This window comes from Balaenoptera acutorostrata, chromosome 6 (genome assembly GCF_949987535.1).
Source record: "Balaenoptera acutorostrata chromosome 6, mBalAcu1.1, whole genome shotgun sequence".
Lineage (NCBI taxonomy): Eukaryota > Metazoa > Chordata > Mammalia > Artiodactyla > Balaenopteridae > Balaenoptera > Balaenoptera acutorostrata.
In genome coordinates this window covers 66,491,587-66,510,837 of record NC_080069.1, presented here as the reverse complement: position 1 = coordinate 66,510,837, position 19,251 = coordinate 66,491,587, and the positions used below count along the sequence as shown (strand labels likewise).

Below are 19,251 nucleotides of genomic sequence, written 5' to 3'. Positions count from 1 at the left end.
GAAGCTGGGTGATAGGTGCTTGGGGGTTCATTATACATTCTCTCTACTCGTGGGTATGTTGGAAATGTCCAAACTAAAAAAAGAGTAGGAAAAATGGCCTCTTTTTAATCCCCCTGATACAAAGATTTTTTTCAAATGTAGGGTCCCTAAGGGTAAGAAATAACAAAGAAGTTGTTTATAACCATTAACCTAGTTCTAATAGCTAAAATTCGACCTAAGTTTTTATGTCATAGCCAAACTGTGATGTGATGCAGCTTTAAAAAGACACGTGGAACTAAGTGATAATTCCAGAAGTGCTACTTGATAAAATTATCCATATGGAAACATAGGCTGAGAATCCAGCAAAAGGTATGATGACCACCTTAGGAATTGTTGTACCTTTGTACCTTATGTATGCCACAAAGATTCATTCTAAAAAAGACATCCATGCAGAATTATTATCTCAGATTTTTAGAAATGTGTTTATTCCTAAGCCTTTAGGAAATATAAACACAACAACAAAGGCATACATAATGTACTGGACTCTTGTAACTCTTGTAACTGGACTACATTCACAGAGTTTCTTCCTGAATTCTGAAAAGGTTTTGCTAAGCTTGTGGCTTTACTATTGTACCCTACAAACCAATAAGTTTGAGTTTAATTGAACCAAGACAACAAGTGAATTTCAGGCTGTAATACATCAGAGAAAATAGTCTGAAGCCAGGTCAATCATTTCCAGACACACAAAGGGGGGATGAAATGTTAACCATAGGTTATAAAGGATTTCTGTGGTTTGCAACATCATCAAATGTAAGTGGTGAGCAAAAGTCCAGACTTAGAAAGGCTCTCTGCCCAATTGATTAGAATTGGAGCTGGGTGTAGGTTGACAAAGTAAGGCTTTAAAATTTTTATTTGTATTTTTAACCTTTTGACCCCCTTCATCCATTTCCCCAACTTCCACCCCCCTTCTGGCAATCACCAATCTGTTCCCTGTATCTGTGAGCTTGCAGTGTTTTGTTTTTGTTTTCATTTTTGATTTCCACATATAAGAGAGATCATATGGAATTTGTTTTTCTCTAGAATGACTGATCACCTGTGAACCCAAGTTGGGACTGAATTTGAAGGTAGTCAGAGAAAATTGCTTATTACGCTTTCTATAAAACCACGAAATTCCTAACCATCACCATCACCATCATCATCATCACCGTGAGTAAATAAGCATTTAATCTACCAAATTTTATGCAGTTTTCCCTTGTAGAGAAGATGCCTTTAGCAAATGACCAGATTGTACTCTACTTTCCTTGAGAAATAGAAACTCAGGTAAGTGATTTGTACAAGCTCTCATAGTTTTAGGGCAGTAGAATATCTCTTAATTTTCTATGTATGCAATTTCCATTTCTTAGCCTGAAAGCTAAATATGTGGTGAAAGTCATAGAATTCTGGTTTTTCTTAATAACACACACTTACAAGGAAAGCATTAAGATCCAGGAAAGTATTAAGATTCATTTATTACTTTGCACTTTTAAATTCCCTACTATGTATGAACTACTTTAGGAAGAGTTTGACTTTTACTGGGGTTCTAGCACGTGTATGAAACATGCCTCATATTTTGAGATGATTTATGGTCCTCTTTTGTCCACATTAAAATCTGACAACGCTGGCTCTTGATAAAATTTAGAGGCTTACCGTTGTGACCTACTGAGGTTGCATCTTTTGTATATCTACATTCTATATTCATTTACAGTATTCAACCTGAACTTAAAGGATAGTGTAATCAAAATCCTAGCATCCTCAAATAATCTGTCTTCAGGCAACAGGTAGGCCAAATCTCAGTAACAGCCCTATCTCAGTAGCAAGAGGGGGCTCTGCCCACTTTGTCCTGTTCTTTATGGACAGAGACCACAGCAGTGAGGTCAAAAATTACAGATAGAAAAAGGCACTCCAACCCACATCTCTTGTATACAAATCTGGGGGTAGTTATGGATTCAAGAGGAAAAAACAAATCAGAAAATAAAAAGCCAGGAGACAATGGCAAAAAATCAGGTAGCAGTTCTGTAAGAAATTAAATGGCCTTTTTGTCTGCTTTCTTACTTATTTCATAGAGTGACAAAAGAACCTGTATTTTGGGTTACATTTGGGGGGAGTTGTTCTTCTTATCCCGTTCCGTGAAGGAAATGCATATTGTACCTAACCAGGCTGATGAGAGCACAGCAGTGAGAAATATAGAGGAGATAACAGGGGCTTTGTAGGCTCATCAGTTTCATATTTGGGCTGAAAGAAAGTTTTGATAGGATAGTATGGGGTGGGTGTCCAGTGACATAGAGTCTTAAGACTATCCTCCTACCCCCAACCAGGTATGTCCTATGTCCAAAAAGAACCTTTTTGTTAGCTTAATTTATTATCATGTAGTTTGTCTTCAGCACAGAGATCATTTATCCATGCAGGCTTTTATTTCAAAAGGGATTCTCTTCTGATTTTGGTGTCACTTCACACGTTTCTGCAGCAAGAAATTCTCTCAGCAGCTGTACTTACTTTAGAAATGCAAATGTACCTTGCTAATGCTACTTGTCAAGTAAAGGGTTTAAAAATACTTGCTAAACATTTGTTTATTTATATGAAAGATTTCAGAGTTTTGCACAGTTAGATTTCAGGCACAAAGCAAACCCTGTGAGTGTGTGAAGGAAACACAAGTGATCCCAGCAGATGGCATGGTCCGAGGCAAAGGGTTTGCAAGTGCAATAAACAGCACAGATCCAAGTTGAGAAGTCTGAATGGCTATAATTGTAACACATCTACAGTAGAAGGAAGAAGGTCATTTACATTATGTTAAGAAACATAAGGGCAGATTCCTATCTTATGTAAGTGTGTTACACAAAATGGGGATTTGGCACATGGGCTCCTATCGGACAATATACCACACACAGTTTTTATTTCGGTTCCAGCAAAAAAACAATATTGACAAATTTCTCTCTCTCTTTGCTTCCTACTTTGATTCAATAGAAGAGGTAACAATAGCATCTGCGGTACTTGGCTGGAGCCTGGAATGAGGAAATTGTAGATGATGAGCCTCCCAGGCATATGGCCACTATAAAAGCTCACACTACTGCCACGGCACAGCCAGGCTAGAGCTCCAACGGGAGCAGCACATACACAAAGCAGCCACTGCGAACCAGAGCAGGGCTGCCAAGACAGCATGTAAAGTCATTTTTAGTGGCCTGAAGTGATTTCTACCATCACGGCTCCAGGCATCACTGGAAAGCAGGATGAGTTTCTCTCTGACATTCTCTCCTGCTCTCTCTTGGCCTTGCTCTACCATTTTCTGCTGCCCTGGCCTTACTGACCACCTGGGTGCCCAGCACATTCAGGGTACTCCCCAGCTATGCACTAGCCCTTTTGTCAATCAGTCATAATCGTAAAGATCGTGATACTTAATTGGCTCTTATGCATCAAAGTTATCTGCTCTGATCATCTTGGTTCCAACCATAGCGCCTCCTGCCATTATACAGGTGATTATTTTCCTAATTTAGCTAGAAAATGTTAGGGACTCCTTAATCAAACTAATTTGAACACAATTAAAAGGAGTATAATGCACTGGGAAACATATTGGACCAGCAGTCAGTAGACTTGAGTCCAGCAAGAGTCTATGGGAAAGTTGTCAACTTTCCTGGTCCTCATTTTATTTTCCTATCTCTGAAATTAAAGAGGAGTGGTGAGGGAAGGGAAGGGGGTGGGAAGGGATAGAGAGGAGAGGATGCAGAGAGAGAAATGGAGGGAGAGTGTCTGGGAGGCTTGAAGTGTCCTTTCCAGGTCTATGATTCACTGTGAGTAAATCATGCTCCCTTAGTTTTTGAGTTTAAGAAGAAGTCTATTAAAACCCTAATAAATCCTAAATTACAGGAAGATACAAAGGAAATATTTCTGAGACAGGATGCAATGGGAGTAAAGAGTATGAGTTTCTCCCACCACACAAGCTAAAAAAAACCAACTATTTCATATATTAAAAAAAAAAAACCCTCTGTATTTTGGGGTAGACTTGGGGGGAGCTTTGCTCATCTCATCCAGCCTCAGGAGGGAAATCCACAGTGGACTTAGCCAAGCTGATGAGAGGTAAGAGGAGAGAGAAGAGCTCCATCAGTCAAGTAAATAATGTTCAGCAACATGCAACTCAGTGGTGGAATAAATGAGGTCACACATTATTCACTACTTCTCTCATCAAGAAGTAGAGTCTTGTTTCATCAAGAAACAAGGGCCACTCCTTGAATCTAAGCTGGACCCTGCCTTGCTCTGAGCAAAAGAATGTGGTGGAAGGGATGATATGTGACTTCCAAGCCTTGGCCTCAAAAGGCCTCAGAAGCTTCTCCTTTGATTCCCAGAATCCTGAGACCAGCAGACCAGGATGAACGGCTGTGGGGACAGAGAGGCCCCGTTTTCTCAGCGCTTCTAGCTGACTGCAAAGGAGAGCTCAGGAGATACCAGCAGACAACCCCTACCCAGCCCTATGTGGACCCACAGAATAGTAAGAAATAACAGGCTGTGGTAGTTTTAAGCCTCTACGTTTGGGTTGATACTTGTAAGCGGTGATGGTTAAGTGATAGATATACCCTCCATTTCAGAAAGGATGCTGGCTCCTAAGACACACAGATGTATCACAAACAGAAATATGGTTCCAATTTAAAAAAAAAAAAAAAAAGATGATGCAATGCTCAAAACCAACCCAAACTGAAAAAAAAGAATAGAGAGAAAATACTTTCTTGTAATAATCATAATTCTCATAATCCTTGCCTTTCAAATACCAAAAAGAATTTGAACAAGTAGCTCTTTAGCCTTTATCATTAGAATGAAAGAGCCGCAGTTAATCATGCCCCATTTCATGTAGGTCATCCTTTTTACCTGCTTAGCTATATACCATAGACACTACAAGCTCCGCTTTGGCCAGTGAAAGTCTCAACTACTGACCCTCTCTCAATGGAATGAAAGATAGAGAAGGAATTTTTTTTGGAGGGGGGATAGTGGTAGAAGTATAGAGGGAGGTGAGATGGGAAGAGAGAGACTGCACAGGCCCCTTGGAAAAAGGTATAGAAAAATATAAGTGAAAAGTGTTTATTTCACAAAAAACTTATCTTCAATAAAACCTGTGATTTAAAAACACAGTGTGCTATCCCAGAAATATCTATCCCCCAAAATCAAAGAGCAAGGGATTTCAGGACCTGCAAGCTTGGGCAGGGGGTCAGACATTATGACTCACTTTTCTTCTATCCATCTAATCTTTCATTTTGGCCTCCACTAGATTTTGAAAAAGGGGACAGCCACTGAGTCATATGACACTTAAGGGCATTCCGAGAGCTTATTGTTTTGAACTGCCAGAATGCAGGATGTTCATACCAAGTATGGATATGAAGCAATGTGACTGATACCCTGGCAAAAAAGATCAGCATTTATCAAGCCCAAAGAGCATGGCTTTTAAAAGTAGCCACCTTTGGAGGCTGAAGATTTACTGCAGCAGTGCTGCCATGGTGCAAAAGTAGTTTTGGACCTCCTTTTTGGCAGCAGAGTTAAAAGCCTATCGCCTGTTCTTTTGAATTTCCTAATGGTGGCGCATTTTTGTCCTTGAAGGTGGATTTTTTTTTTTTTAATTGGAGTAGAGTTTATTTACAATGTTGTGTTAGTTTCAGGTGTACAGCAAAGTGATTCAGTTATCCATATACATCTATTCATTCTTTTTCAGATTCTTTTCTCATATAGGTTATCAGAGAATGTTAAGTAGAGTTCCCTGTGCTACACAGCAGCTCCTTGTTGGTTATCTATCTTATATATAGTAGTGTGTACACATTAATCCCAAGCTCCTAATTTATCCCTCCCCCACGTTTCCCCTTTGGTAACCATAAGTTTGTTTTCGATATCTGTAAATTTGTTTCTGTTTTGTAAATAAGTTCATTTGTATCATTTTTTAAAAATTAGATTCCACATATGAGTGATATCATATATTTGTCTTTCTCTGCCTGACTTACTTCACTTACTATGATAATCTCTAGGTTCATCCATGTTGCTGCAAATGGCATTATTTCATTCTTTTTTATAGCTGAGTAATATTCCATTGTATTTTCCACATCTTTTTTATCCATTCATCTGTCAATGGACATTTAGGCTGCTTCTATGTCTTGGCTATTGTAAATAGTGCTGCAGTAAACATTGGAGTGCATGCATTTTTTCAGATTATGGTTTTCTCCAGATATGTGCCCAGGAGTGGGATTGTTGGGTCATATGGTAGTTCTGTTTTTAGTTTTTTAAGGAATTTCCATACTGTTTTCCATAGTGGCTGTATCAATTTACATTCCCACCAACAGTGCAGGAAGGTTCCCTTTTCTCCACACCCTCTCCAGCATTTATTGTTTGTAGGCTTTTTGATGATGGCCATTCTGACCTGTGTGAGGTGATAGCTCACTGTAGTTTTGATTTGCATTTCTCTGATAATTACTGATGTTGGAATTGTTTATTTTTTAAGTACCAAGAGACATCTAGAGCCAAGTCTTTGGTTTGTATGGTAGATGATCAAGGTAGGGAATATTGGGTGATTTTTAAAGTAATGAGCTTAGTTCCCTATATGAGTTAAAAAGTGATTCTTAATGTAAGTCTCAGAGAGAAGTTTTTCCTAATGCTTATAATAAGAGAGCCATTCAAAGAAGGTTTTTCAAGCTTTAACAGCTTTGAGGTGGGCTATCACTTGGATGCATACCTTCTGCCACAGTCAAAAATCAGTTTCATTGCCATATAGCAGTGGTTCTCAACTAGGGGTGACCTTGCCCCCAAGGGGACATTCAGCAATGACTGAAGACATTTTTGATTGTCACAGCTGTTGGGAGGGTGCTATTGATATCTGGTGGGCAGAGGCCAGGGATCCTGCTAAACCTCCCACAATGCACAGGACAGTCTCTCAAAACAGAAGTTTCATGACTCAAATGTCAACAGTGCTGAGGTTGAGAAAACTGGTCTTACAGTAACAATCCGTTCTAATAAGAATTTTTTTTTCAGTTCAATTAAATAATTATTATAGTACTTATGCATTTTTAAAGTGTTAAATATTCTAGTTGCTACTCACTTTCTAGGTTAATACACGCACACACATTCATTTTCTATTCTTCTAAATCACAAATTACATAGAAGTCAAGCTCACATTTCTTCTTTGTTGTTTGATAGTATTCTTTGTTGTTTTCTAATAATAAACCCAATTTAAACAACCACCTATTTTATGTGAGGTAAAACACGTAATGTGTTTTAATGATAATAAAAATATCAAAAAATATAAACATTTATTGACTTCCATGTGGCTGATAGCTGGCTAATTATCACTGTAGACATATCTTATTTAATCTTTATAAACAATACTACAAAGGACATACTACTATTATCCCCAGTTTACTGAACAGAAGTCAAGGCTTAGAAAGGTTAATTAACTTGCCCAAGGTCAGAGATGTAGTAAATGGTGCAGCTGAGATTTGAACTCTAGAAAGCTGATTTCAAGTGCACAGTCTTCACCACCGTGCAGTGCTGCCCCCAAAGGGGCTTTCAGGTCTGCTAAAAGCCAGCTCTGTTATTGGCTGAGGACAGGTCTGCTCTCATGTGTATAACATAAACTGAGCAAAATAGAGAATGGCAGTTAAGGTAAGAGGAGAAGACCTTGAATCATAAAACATGGGTTCTCACCCCTTGAATCATAAAACTAGTTAAAAATGTGGTCTACAGCAAGTCACTATAGCAAATTGAGACTTTTCAGTCTCAGTTTCCTTATCTGTATAGTGAGGATGGTAATAATGCAACCTACCATTCTCCTTATAAGGATTAAATCCAATAAAGGGTGGGAAGATGCTCTTAAATTGTCACATTCCTACACAAAAGTGATTTGGTTGCCCTTCTTGGGGATGGAATGAGAATGGGAAGGTGATAGTTTCTCAGTTGCCCTGGAAGGGATTTTTCATATTATAGATCTAATATATGACTTTGAAGTTAGTTTCTTATAATATTGGTCTCACCTCTCCTCTACTGCCTTTATAATGCTTTTTTTCCAAACAAATTTTCCATTTCACCAGACAGCCAGTACCCCAAACTCCTTCAGTGTGTGTTTTAAATTTTACATCTATGGGGGCCACTGTGTAATTTCTTTTAATGTTTTCTTTTGAGTCAATTACTTTTTAACTATTTCAGTGGAGGTAAGGCATTTTTCTCTTATAGGATTCTGCCATCAGAATGTTGAAGATCTGGCCTCTTGTTTTGTATCATCATGTTGTTTCATAAACTAAATATTTGCTTTTTTTATGCAGAATTATTGATATATAAGAACAGAACCGGGCATAATGGTTTCCACAAGGTATAATTATTTCTCCTCTCCTTAAAATATTTCCATAAATAAGGACATACTTTGTATAGTCCATCCATTTTCTTATCCAGAGATGTTGGTACTTTAAACAATCCAGTCTTTCATCTGTAGAAGGCTAGCTTCTCTTATTACTTAACTTAGACATGAAAACGAATCCCAGGTTTAAGGAAAATATGGGTCAATGGTTCACACTTGTCAGCATCTCAAAACTATCACATGCTTTGGCAATACTTACGGTCTTTGATCTAAAGAGATATTTGAATGGAACATTGGGAAGAATAAAGGATGGAATGTAGAATGAATGGTTAAAAATGCATTAAACAATTTTCCACAGCACTCTTAGCTCCTCTGGATCACAGGTCTTTTATTTTTATGCTCATATGCAATGCTTTCCAAAATCCCTTGACCTTGAAAAGGCTATTTTTGTCAATATTGGGCTGGAATTAGGAGTAAGTGGTTATACTATGAATATGATCTAAGTAGTTTCTTGGTTCTGCTTTCACCTATAAAGTCAAAAAATATTATGAAGATTAGATCTTGGGAATCTTTCCAACCCCAAATTGTCATTTGATTTTTACCGGGTCACCCCTAGTGGCCAATTGATGCTTCTAGGACATTATCTACTTCTGGCCCACAGTTCCTGTTCCTTTCAGTTTTGAAGACTGGTTTGATTCTATGATGTAAAATATTTAAATTACCCTCAGAAGATCTATTTTACTCCCCTTGGGATTGTTTCATTTAAAAGACAGATGCAGGGGTAGGGGGTCTTGATCTATCCTTCTTTCACATTTATTCATAAATGAATACATATCTCCTATGAAGAAAATATATTCCCCTGGTCCTAAAAGGGGTTAATGTGACTCTCAGTTAGTATCATGAGTCAAGGTTTTATAATTGACTCAATGAAATTATAGCTTCATCCCAATTTATTCACTCATAACAAGAAGCAACTACTTAGCAAATTGGTTGTTGTATCCCTTTGGTACTAGTAGAATATAAACCACCAATTCTAAAACACACACACACACACACACACACACACACACACACACACACACACACACAAAGAATAGGGCTCAAAAAGGAAAAAAAAAAGAAACAAAGTGTCTTTATTTTCTAAGAGGAAGATTAAAATAATATGGGGAAATGTAAAGTATAACATCTGTGAAAATAAATAGCCTGAAACTTCTCTCCCTTAGTCTCTTTCAAAACCAAATTTTATAAATAAGGAGAAAAAATATTGCATATCTCTAGCACTGAGTAGATATTTGTAAAGAGACAGTGGCAAATATCCGCCTGACAACCATGTGGTCAACAAATATGTTGTAAGACATTATGCATAAGGAACTAAGGTACTTTCTGCAACAAAAAGAGTCTGAACTGGATATAATGGTGAGTTAGCAGGTCATGGACTTTGAAATAAGTCCTCAATTTATGAGCTGTTTGACCTTGAGCAAATCACCTATGACCTCCCTGTGCTTAAATGTGCTTTACAAGTAAAATATATTGTTTTGTGGATTAAATGAGTGAACACTTAAGTGCTTAGTGTTGCTTGGAAAATAGTAATGGCTCAGTAATTGGTAGCTGTTGTGATTATGTTAAAATGACTGAGTGGTAGCAGAGACTCACTTGCTGGCAATCACCTTTGATGTAGAAAGAGTGAAATCAAGGCTAGAATATGCACTGTGAGGTGGAGTCAGAAAGGAAGGAGTGGCTCTGCTGACCAAGTCATCAGGGTAAGTCTAAAAGTGAAATGCCCTCCACGTGGTTGGCCAGAGGAGAAGCTGAGGACCATCAAGTGATGTATAAACTGGAGAATTTACTTGATCCATAGGGCCAGGCAGCTTGGGGCACGTAATTGCTTTGGCACCGCTAATGGCAAGAGTTCAGACAATTAAGTTGACTTTTCTTGGCCTGTGTTTTTTTTGTATGCGTGCAATGGGAGAATAAGGTTCCTACCTCTGTAGATGCTTGGGGGAAAAATGCAATAACACACATAAAACACTTAGAGGAGGGCCTCTCCAGTTAGAGGAAAGATTACTTGATGTCGATTAAGGGTTCAATATCCTTAAATATTATTTTGACACAAAAGCAGAGAGCTATGTCTATATTTAATCATGGAATGAAGGGCATGTGGGAAAGGACATAAAATGTACAGTAGTAGAAAAAGGGATTCAGAAACAGGTATTAGAAAGATAAAGGCAATTTAAAATAATTAAGCTGTAAAAAAAAAATTACTCCAACATTAAGGAGACAAAAATATAGTCTCCTGTTAAAAAATCAAAAACCAAAACCAGTCCAGCCTTGAAATTATCATACTGTTTCTGTAAAAAAAATTCCTGAAACACCATATGGAATTTGATTAACTTCAGCAAGCAACTATTGAGCACCTACTACAACGTAAGAGCTGAGATACAGTTGTGCGTAATCTATAGCCCATGCCCTCTACGACTGCAAGGCATATGTGATCTGCACACGGACAGCCGAATAGGCTAAGTGTAAAACTATTTTATGAGAGCTGAGAGGATAGAAGGTTCAGTTCTTCCTGTGGGAAGAGGAATGGGGAATGAGCTTAAAAATTTTCTCCAGGGTTTTGGCTCAAATGTCTACAAGATGAAGCAATTCCTATAAATAGATGAGCTGAGTTGTGTGTAAAAAAAAAAAAAAAAAAAAATATGAGTGGGGAGGGTTTGGAAAACTGGATAGTGCATGCCAGCTTAAAGGCATTCAAGTTCAAAGTTAAAAAAAAATTACCACGTGTATTAACAAAATCATCTGAGGCCAGTCTGCAGCCTTTGCAATACACAGAGGAAGTAATATTTAAGTTAGATTATGAATCAGGGTTGCACATCATCAGGTAGAAAAGGGAAATAGGTGAAATTCTAGAGTGGATAAACGTCATTTGCCGAGGGCCAGAGATGAAAGTACTTGGAATGTATACCTAGTGGGAGGTGGCTGAGAGAGGGAACAGTGAGGCGTGAAGGGCGAGATCAGCCTTGATGATAAATGGCCACGAATGTAATGCTAAATTCAGTCTTTATCTTGAAGGCCTTAAGAACCACAGCGTTAATTTCTATGTATCCTTAACAGCATCATTTTAAGAGTTCAATGGTTTCTCAGGTCTTTCTGAGAACAGATTTACTATTATAAAAGATTCTAACCCGTAGCTTTAAAATGGTCTCTGTCACTGTAAAATAGCTGATGGCATTTCCATGATGGAAAATATCTAAATTTAAAAAACCTATTCAATTAAATATTTGGATATTTATAAACATCTAGTTATTCATAGGATGGATGGCTCATGTCATATAGATAATATCCAAGTTCATATTGAATTTTTCTCCCTAGAGTTAGAAATACAAATATATCTTTGAAAACTCACTCAATAATTAATATACGAATAATTTAACATTCTTGCATACTTCTATATAAAAAGCCCTGTCCTAAGTGCTTTACGTATATCACTTCATTTAATCTTCATCAAATTCTCATTGCTATGAGTAGGGTTACCCCATTTTACAGGGGAAGAAACAGAGGCTAACAGATAGGAAATAACTTGCCCAGAGGCACACAGCCAATGAGTGAACAAACCAGAGTTTTACCCAGGCAGTGTGTCACTCCAGAGTGTGCACTCTTAAAGTTGAGATTACATGTTCTGTATGAAGTGACTGATAGCTAGAGTTGGTCTTTTCTCCTATGTCTGTTGAAACAGACATTCCCTCTTTTAGAAATGTGGTAGACTCTGTCCTTCTCCTTGACCTTCCAAGGTCTTGTCTCTGCTTGTTGCACTAGTCTATTCTCATGACTCTTATTTATTATTGATTGTTAGAATTTATTTTATTCATAATGGCTTTTTAGTCCTGTCACGTTTATTACTTAAGACAAAACTATTGGAGGAAAATGAATTTTCTCTTTTTCCAGTCCCATCCTCTTTTTTTTATCTACCACCAGACTTCTTTTAGAAACTCTTCCTTTGTCACAGGATCTGTTTGGCAGAAGGCTTAGACTTACTTTGACTTTGTCCCTACTTCTTCATTACAGAGAAAAAAATTCAAGTCCATCATAAGAGAAATCACAACATGAAATGCAGTGTTTAAACTCCAGAGTATTTTCTGTGATTATCTGCAACATGATCATGGTAACTAATCAGGATCCCTTTGTGACATGGCTAGTGTCACTTTCTGCATACTCTCCTTCCTGCTTAGAGATGATTTTTAAACCAGCATTTCTGGGATACCACAGGAGCAGTTGTTATCTCAAATGACTGTCCACTGCCACTCTGTCAGGAAAATTATGCTCTTGGGTTTTAACATACTGGTAACCAAGTCAAAGATTCGGGATGCTTTGGAAGTTGGCAGTGTGGATGCGGCCTCTCTCAAAGAGTCCAAGATTTCTTATCAGACACGTGAGGTTACCTTTGGGTGAACACAGATCATTTCCCAGAGCTCAGCTTATGCTGCATCTTTCCTTCACTGTTTCAAAGTGGCTAACGAATTTCTTCCACCAATATACCAACTCTTCTGGTGTTTGTTTCAATACTAGCTTCTCTGGAGCCTCAGGCATAGCACTTCCAAATGTCAGCAGCTATTAGCTCTGCACATTAATCTTTGTTTCTTTATTTCTCCCGAGTTGTCTGTACCTCTCAGAGGTGAATCCAGGAGGCTTAACATAACATCGGGGCGTGTGTTGGGGGGAGAGTATGTATTTTCTCAGAATAAGGCATTATAGCTATCTTCTCTCTCCTACTTGCTTGCAAAGTTTTTTGGAGCCCTCCAAGTACCTATCATAAAGCCATATACCTTGCTTATGATCAACAGAGGGCAAATTGCATTTTTAAAATTATCATTCTATTTATTTTAGTTTTCCAGGGCCTCCACTTTCATTTATAGAAGTGGGAAGCACATTTTGAAAGAGGGAACGTACTCTATTTCAAAATACAGTGCAAATATCATAACACTTCTTTTCAATGAAAACTTCCAAGTTAGGTTTCCCTAATTTTTGTTCCTATTATTTTATATATATAAAATGTATATGTGTTTGTGTGTATGTACATAAACACACATACGTCTGTGTGTATGCACGTATGCATCTGCGTGAATTGCATTTTTGCCAGTAGGCCTATGAAGGCAACATTTCTTGAGTGAGGCCAAACTCTCCGTTTTCTCTCCTATGCCCAAACTCCATCTGAAACCATTTCACGTGTGAACTTCATAATCAAGTTGATTTTGTGCTGAGCAGGGGCACCATGTAACCAGGTTCAGTGGCTCTTTCAGGTCTGCAAAGAAGTATGTGTAACAGAGTACACAGACTGCCTGCTGAAACCAACCAGAAATCTGATTTCATGATGCAAAAGTATTTGTTCAATTAATAATAATTTGCTCAAGTTAATAACAATAATTTATACTGTTTCAGAATCATGCAGAAAACTGCAACATAGTGGCAGGTCCTCAAAGGCCCCTGTCCTGATTAAAGAGGAGCAAGAACTTGATTATAAGGTGAGGCTGATTGTTCCTCCAACTTCTCAGCTATCTTACTTGAATCAAACCCTGTAGCCTCTCTTATGTTCTCTTCTCAACCTGACATATTGTTAAGAACGTCAAACACAGTAAAGCGTGGGGGAGTGCTTTGGAATTTGTAAAATACTCAGTGAATATAAGGTAAGGTTATTATTCGTTTTTGTTGGGGAAAAATGCTGGAAAAGAGAAATTAAACATTATCTTGCTTGGAATTTGCCAGGCCATTGTTTAACGATTACCCCTCTAGCATGGATTAGTCAGGTGAATTTTATTGCTTTTATTCTGATCCATCCATTGTCCCCAACTTTTTATAAAAATAGACCCTATTTCTAAGATCTACTACATTATGCTATAGTATAATATGGGATGTGAATGAAAGTTATACTATTAAGTAATGATAGAAGTGGTTTATGATAGATGCTTCCTTTCCTCTTTTATGTACTTCTAAACTATAAATTTACTTATCTGTGCAAGAAGCCGTGTTCTCTCATATTTGAATTACTTAGGTTACAAAAAAGTCTTATGAAGTTACATGAACCGTAATTTATATAGTAATAAACAGAATCTAACTAGATATCTTTAATAATCTGTTAGTAATGATACTTGAGAGGAATCCAGGAAACTAGAAGAAATCAGTTTAGTATTAAAAATATATGAACACTTATATATAGTAGAATCTGAGCGATGATATAGAGAATGTTAGAATTAAAAGTACAAAATAATAAATTATACATTTCAAGAGAAATATGGGTTCATTACCTCCAAGTACATAACATAAATTCTTCCGAACTGTAGATCTTCGTATATATTTTATTAAATAAAATTTTAAAGCTCAAAATAGTATATTTTCTATATGTGACTTGATAATACTAATATGCAGTAAGAAATTCTCTCTCTAAACTTGTAGGTTTACAATATTATCAATATTTTGTTCAGCACTTTTTCCCTATAAATAGTAAAAAGGTTGGATCAGCCCAGCCCACAAGAGCCTGTCAAACAATTCATATATATATATTTTTTGAAAGAATATATTTATTTTTGCTCTAAAGAGAAAATACCATGGGTCATAGTTGCCTTTATCTCCCAGGGGGCGTATGCACTGTATCAAATCCTTCCTATTAATGTTAGTAGAGGCCTCATTTGACCAAAAAAGACTACCTGTATTCTTTATGAAGGCAGTTGCTATCCCAGAGTATCAAGAGGTTGGAAACAGAATATCCAATGAGGCATCGTTCGGTTTTCTGTCTCCCCACAAACCTTCTGACTGCGAGAAAAATGCTCTCAGAGGTTCTTACCTGCAGTGCACAACCATCGGACCTGCATCAGGAGGGTTACAGGTTTTGACTCTCCGTAAGAAAGCTAGAAAAGGTGTTGGGTGTTCTGGAACACCGTGATCAGGCCAGGCGGTGAACTGGAATTGTCTTACTTCTCTCTTCTCACTTGAACCGTTCTGTGAAGTAGGAACACTGGCTGAAATTCTGTGTTCCTAGCCTCAGGTTTTCATGATGAATAATAACATGCAAGAGGTAACACAGAGATGTGCTATCTTAGTTCCTTCCCCTGCCCTATATCCTTTGGGAAGACACACTCTTTGGAGTTATAAACCTCAAGCTATTTGTAAATGACAAATATTTGCTCAGGAAGACAAAATTCCTAGGTGAGAAGCATTCATTTTTCAGGTTTAACTATCAGGAGCACTCCTGTTATATTTTACAGAAAGAACTAGTTCTTCTTCACCTATTCTTCATTTGCTGAGACTTTCATTCAGAGCAAGAGTTCCATATTTACTGATAAATCACCAGACAAGGAGAAAAATTGCTGAGCGATAATGGAAGAATTATTTCATTCTTCATTGTTGCCAGTAGAATCAAGATTTAAGTAAAGCCTTGAGATATTCGATTTCTCAAAAGAAAAGAGTTTTCTTTAAATAATGGAAAGGGGAAAGGGAGGGAAAAAAATAAAAAGCAAACCTTGTAAAGTGCAAACGTTCGAACACAATACGTGGCCAGCTCCACGGTATCTAGCAGCGTCACTTGGACAAGCCCATGGGTTTCTGTGCCTCTACTGGGCCAATACTGGTCACACTTCACCTAGAAGAAACAAGTGACACATTCAGGGCAGATCCTCATCAATTTCTCTATTAGTTTTACTTTGAGTTGCTGTTGAAGTAAAACAGCTTTTCTGCATTTCATTTTATGTTGATCTTTTTCTGGCGTGCATTCTTGTTATCCCAATATATGTAAATTGCTGCTCTGATGCCAATGTAAACCACATTTTTCAAACTGGTAGGAATACTAAGCAGTAACAGATTCAATTTTCCTGGAGAAAAATAAATTGCAGATTGTCGCTGAGTAAAATAAGGAGAGAGGTATTTGAAACTTCAGAGTACTTGAAAAGAAAACACAAATTTGTTCTGGGATAGACATTAAGAATCATTTCAGAAAGGTTACACTTAGGCACTTAAATGACATGGTGAGATAATTAGCGTTCATCCATCAAGGTTTAAAAGGCACAACCTGTTTCATCTTGAGCTATCACCATCTCCAAATACGCTTGTTTAAAGAAAAGTAGAAATAATTTGTAAATCTATGAAAGTATAACAAACAACATAGAATTTTTAAATATAGGATAAATGGTATGTGTATCAAAAACAAATTAAATCTGTAAAGTCTAGGGGGAAAAGAGCTGTCCTTTAAAAAGTCTCAGAGGGTCACACAGTGACCCTTAGCAGTGGCAAAGTTTAAATAATTTAAAATCCATTCATTTCAGATGAATAATCTACAATTATTATGTGGAGTTGAACAACAAAAGCACATAAAAAGTATTCAACCCAATTACTTCAACATGCAACAAAGAATAATTCCAAGTCTGCAGTAAGCCTCCAATTTACTAGATGTGTCCTTTGGGCATTAAAAAGTGTAATGAAAAATAGCAAAGACAACACTATATTTTCTAGTAAGACCATAGATCAGAATATATTTACCCTTTCTATATCACATTAAAAGAAAAAAAATGGGAGTAGTTCTTAATTGAAGCCAACGAAAATACATTTCTCTAGGTAAAGAAATCTAGTAGTATTTTATATTAGAAAGTACATCTTCTGCTTGAAAAAGAAATATGTGAAAGTTACAATCTTTGGATTTAAACAAAAGCAATGAGGCATTATTACCATAGATACTAGAATTTTTTGGCCCAGTGAATAGAATTACTAGATAATTATTTGCTTTTATGTTGAATATGAATATTACTAGCATTCTGTAAATAATATTGTAATTTTCTGTTTCACACCTAAAGCATCTGCTGCTCAAAGGACTCAGCCTATTTCTAGATACTGGATGTTCTGAAAAGGGAGAGGGTTAATCCTCTACACAATTTCCTAGACTAGATAAAAGAGAAGGTACAGTTACACAGTAAAGCAGAGACTGCATTCTCAAGGTTTGACTTCTGTGCCTTTATTTCAACTGTGAGACCCACACAAACATTATCTATTTTATGAAAAACAAACAAAAGTGGTTCACAGTAAAATGGAGACTTTGTGTCTTAGTAAGATTTTTTTTTTAAAGACTTGCATTTTCTAGATGCACAAAATATTCTTCTGTTTTATATTTCTGCCATATGTTCTAAGTTAAAAATAACACAAGGGAAAGACAGTTCTTTAAGGAGAATATTGATGTAGCAAGACCAGGGTTGGGTACCTCTATATGTTCTCTGGCCATCCATTAAAACCCAAGTCGTATCTGGACAAACTTAGCAAAGGCTACTACCCTAATAGAGCCAACATTACTTAAGTAGCCATAATTCAGATGGAAAAAAAATCACGTAAATTAAGTCAAAGGCTCTGTTTTAAACCATGAAATAGATGTCAAGTTGATGTCTCGCTGCAAAAGACAAAAGAAACTTTGGAGGCCTCTTATTGCAGCATTTGAAGGGATGCCAGCAATGTACTGAGTTCAGGAATCAAGAGAGAAACTCAAACTCATTATTTAACAGTTTCAGCTGGACATCAACCCTTTCAAGTCAAAACCAACAGGTCAAATCCCACGAGGACAAACACCACTATGGCGGGCACAAAAACAGCAAGTTAATGCAACAAAATGAACTAGAAGGTCAGTACAATGTACTGAACCCAATTCAATGTAATTATGTTTCAAAGCTGGGAATTGGTTATCCTCAGACCTTTTGGTGAGATAAGGCAAAGGAAAAGAAGAACCATAAGCCAGGCTTTATGTGACCTCTGGAAAAATGACTCCATTATTGAGTGACTTTCCATCTACAAATCCACTCCATACCTAAGATGTAGGAAAACTTAAATTTATACTAATTATTCTCATACTTCTAGTAATAAGTTTGAGAACTGTAACTATCTTTGGCTTAGACTCTGACATCTTTAGGAAAAAAAAATTACCACAAAACATTACTATAAGGAGTAAATATTGTGAACACTTTTAACTAAAAGAATAAAACAAAAGTTCTTGTACTCATTTTAAATAATGTACTCTAACCTTACTCTTTACTAAAAGAAATCCTCTAAAATGTTTTAAGTGCACTGTAGAAACTAGGAGCCATTTTTTAAGAAGCCAATATATTTAAACATTGCCGTTTTCTCTCAGGAAATATTTCGCAAGGGGAGTTTATAAAAAAATAAACGTTCTAATGTATGCACACATGCACACATGCAGTCTCAGCAGTGGGATTAGAAGTACTCCCTGAGCTCTCTCAATAGCTACAGAGACACATTCTCCCTTCAGTAGCGAGGATCCCGGCACTTCTTTACTCCACCTCATTCTCTGAGTAGCCTGCACAGGTTTCCCCCAAGTTCTGAGGGCTAAATTTAAGGGCTTAGACTTACTGACAAATACTCCTTTAAGCCTTTCGTTTTCAGCCGTACACTAAACAAATAATTTCTGATTTTAATGTTAGAGAGCGAGTCAGAAGTCTAGTGAGGAAAAAATTAAAAAGGATGCGGGAAAATAATAGAAGTTATTTCTTTCTAATCAGTTAATGCGCATGAACTAGCTCCATTCTCCTATCTTGAGATGTTTTTTTGACAATAACCGCTCCCCTCCCCCACCATTTTTTTCCTGGGGGAAAAATCTCAGAAGGTATTTCTAGAGAGTTCCTACTTGTTAGGCTTCATTCATAGAGCTGAGTGTGAGAACTGAGACGTGTATTTCTAGAGAGTTCCTACTTGTTAGGCTTCATTCATAGAGCTGAGTGTGAGAAATGAGATGTGTAGGAGGCTCCCCTTTGGGTATATAGAACGAGAAGGCCAGAGCTAGTGAGTAAAAATACTGATTTCTGTCTTTGCTTATTTGATTCTGAAGTGACTACAAGTGGCCTTCAGGACTGATGCATGGAAGGTCAGGCAGTCTCACTGGTTGCCTA

At 37.2% G+C, this 19,251-nt stretch overlaps 1 protein-coding gene across 16 annotated transcripts in view; it reads right to left on the bottom strand.

Annotated features, from left to right (window-relative positions):
• Positions 1-19,251, bottom strand: part of PTPRD (protein tyrosine phosphatase receptor type D) — a 530,039-nt gene that overhangs the window by 29,359 nt on the left and 481,429 nt on the right. For all 16 annotated transcript variants that reach the window (XM_057548419.1, XM_057548421.1, XM_057548420.1 and 13 more), the window contains 2 exons: positions 15,837-15,956; positions 15,162-15,316 (listed from right to left, as the gene is read on the bottom strand). In XM_057548419.1, coding sequence (XP_057404402.1) covers positions 15,162-15,316; positions 15,837-15,956 — 275 coding nt within the window. The remainder of the gene's footprint in view (positions 1-15,161; positions 15,317-15,836; positions 15,957-19,251) is intronic.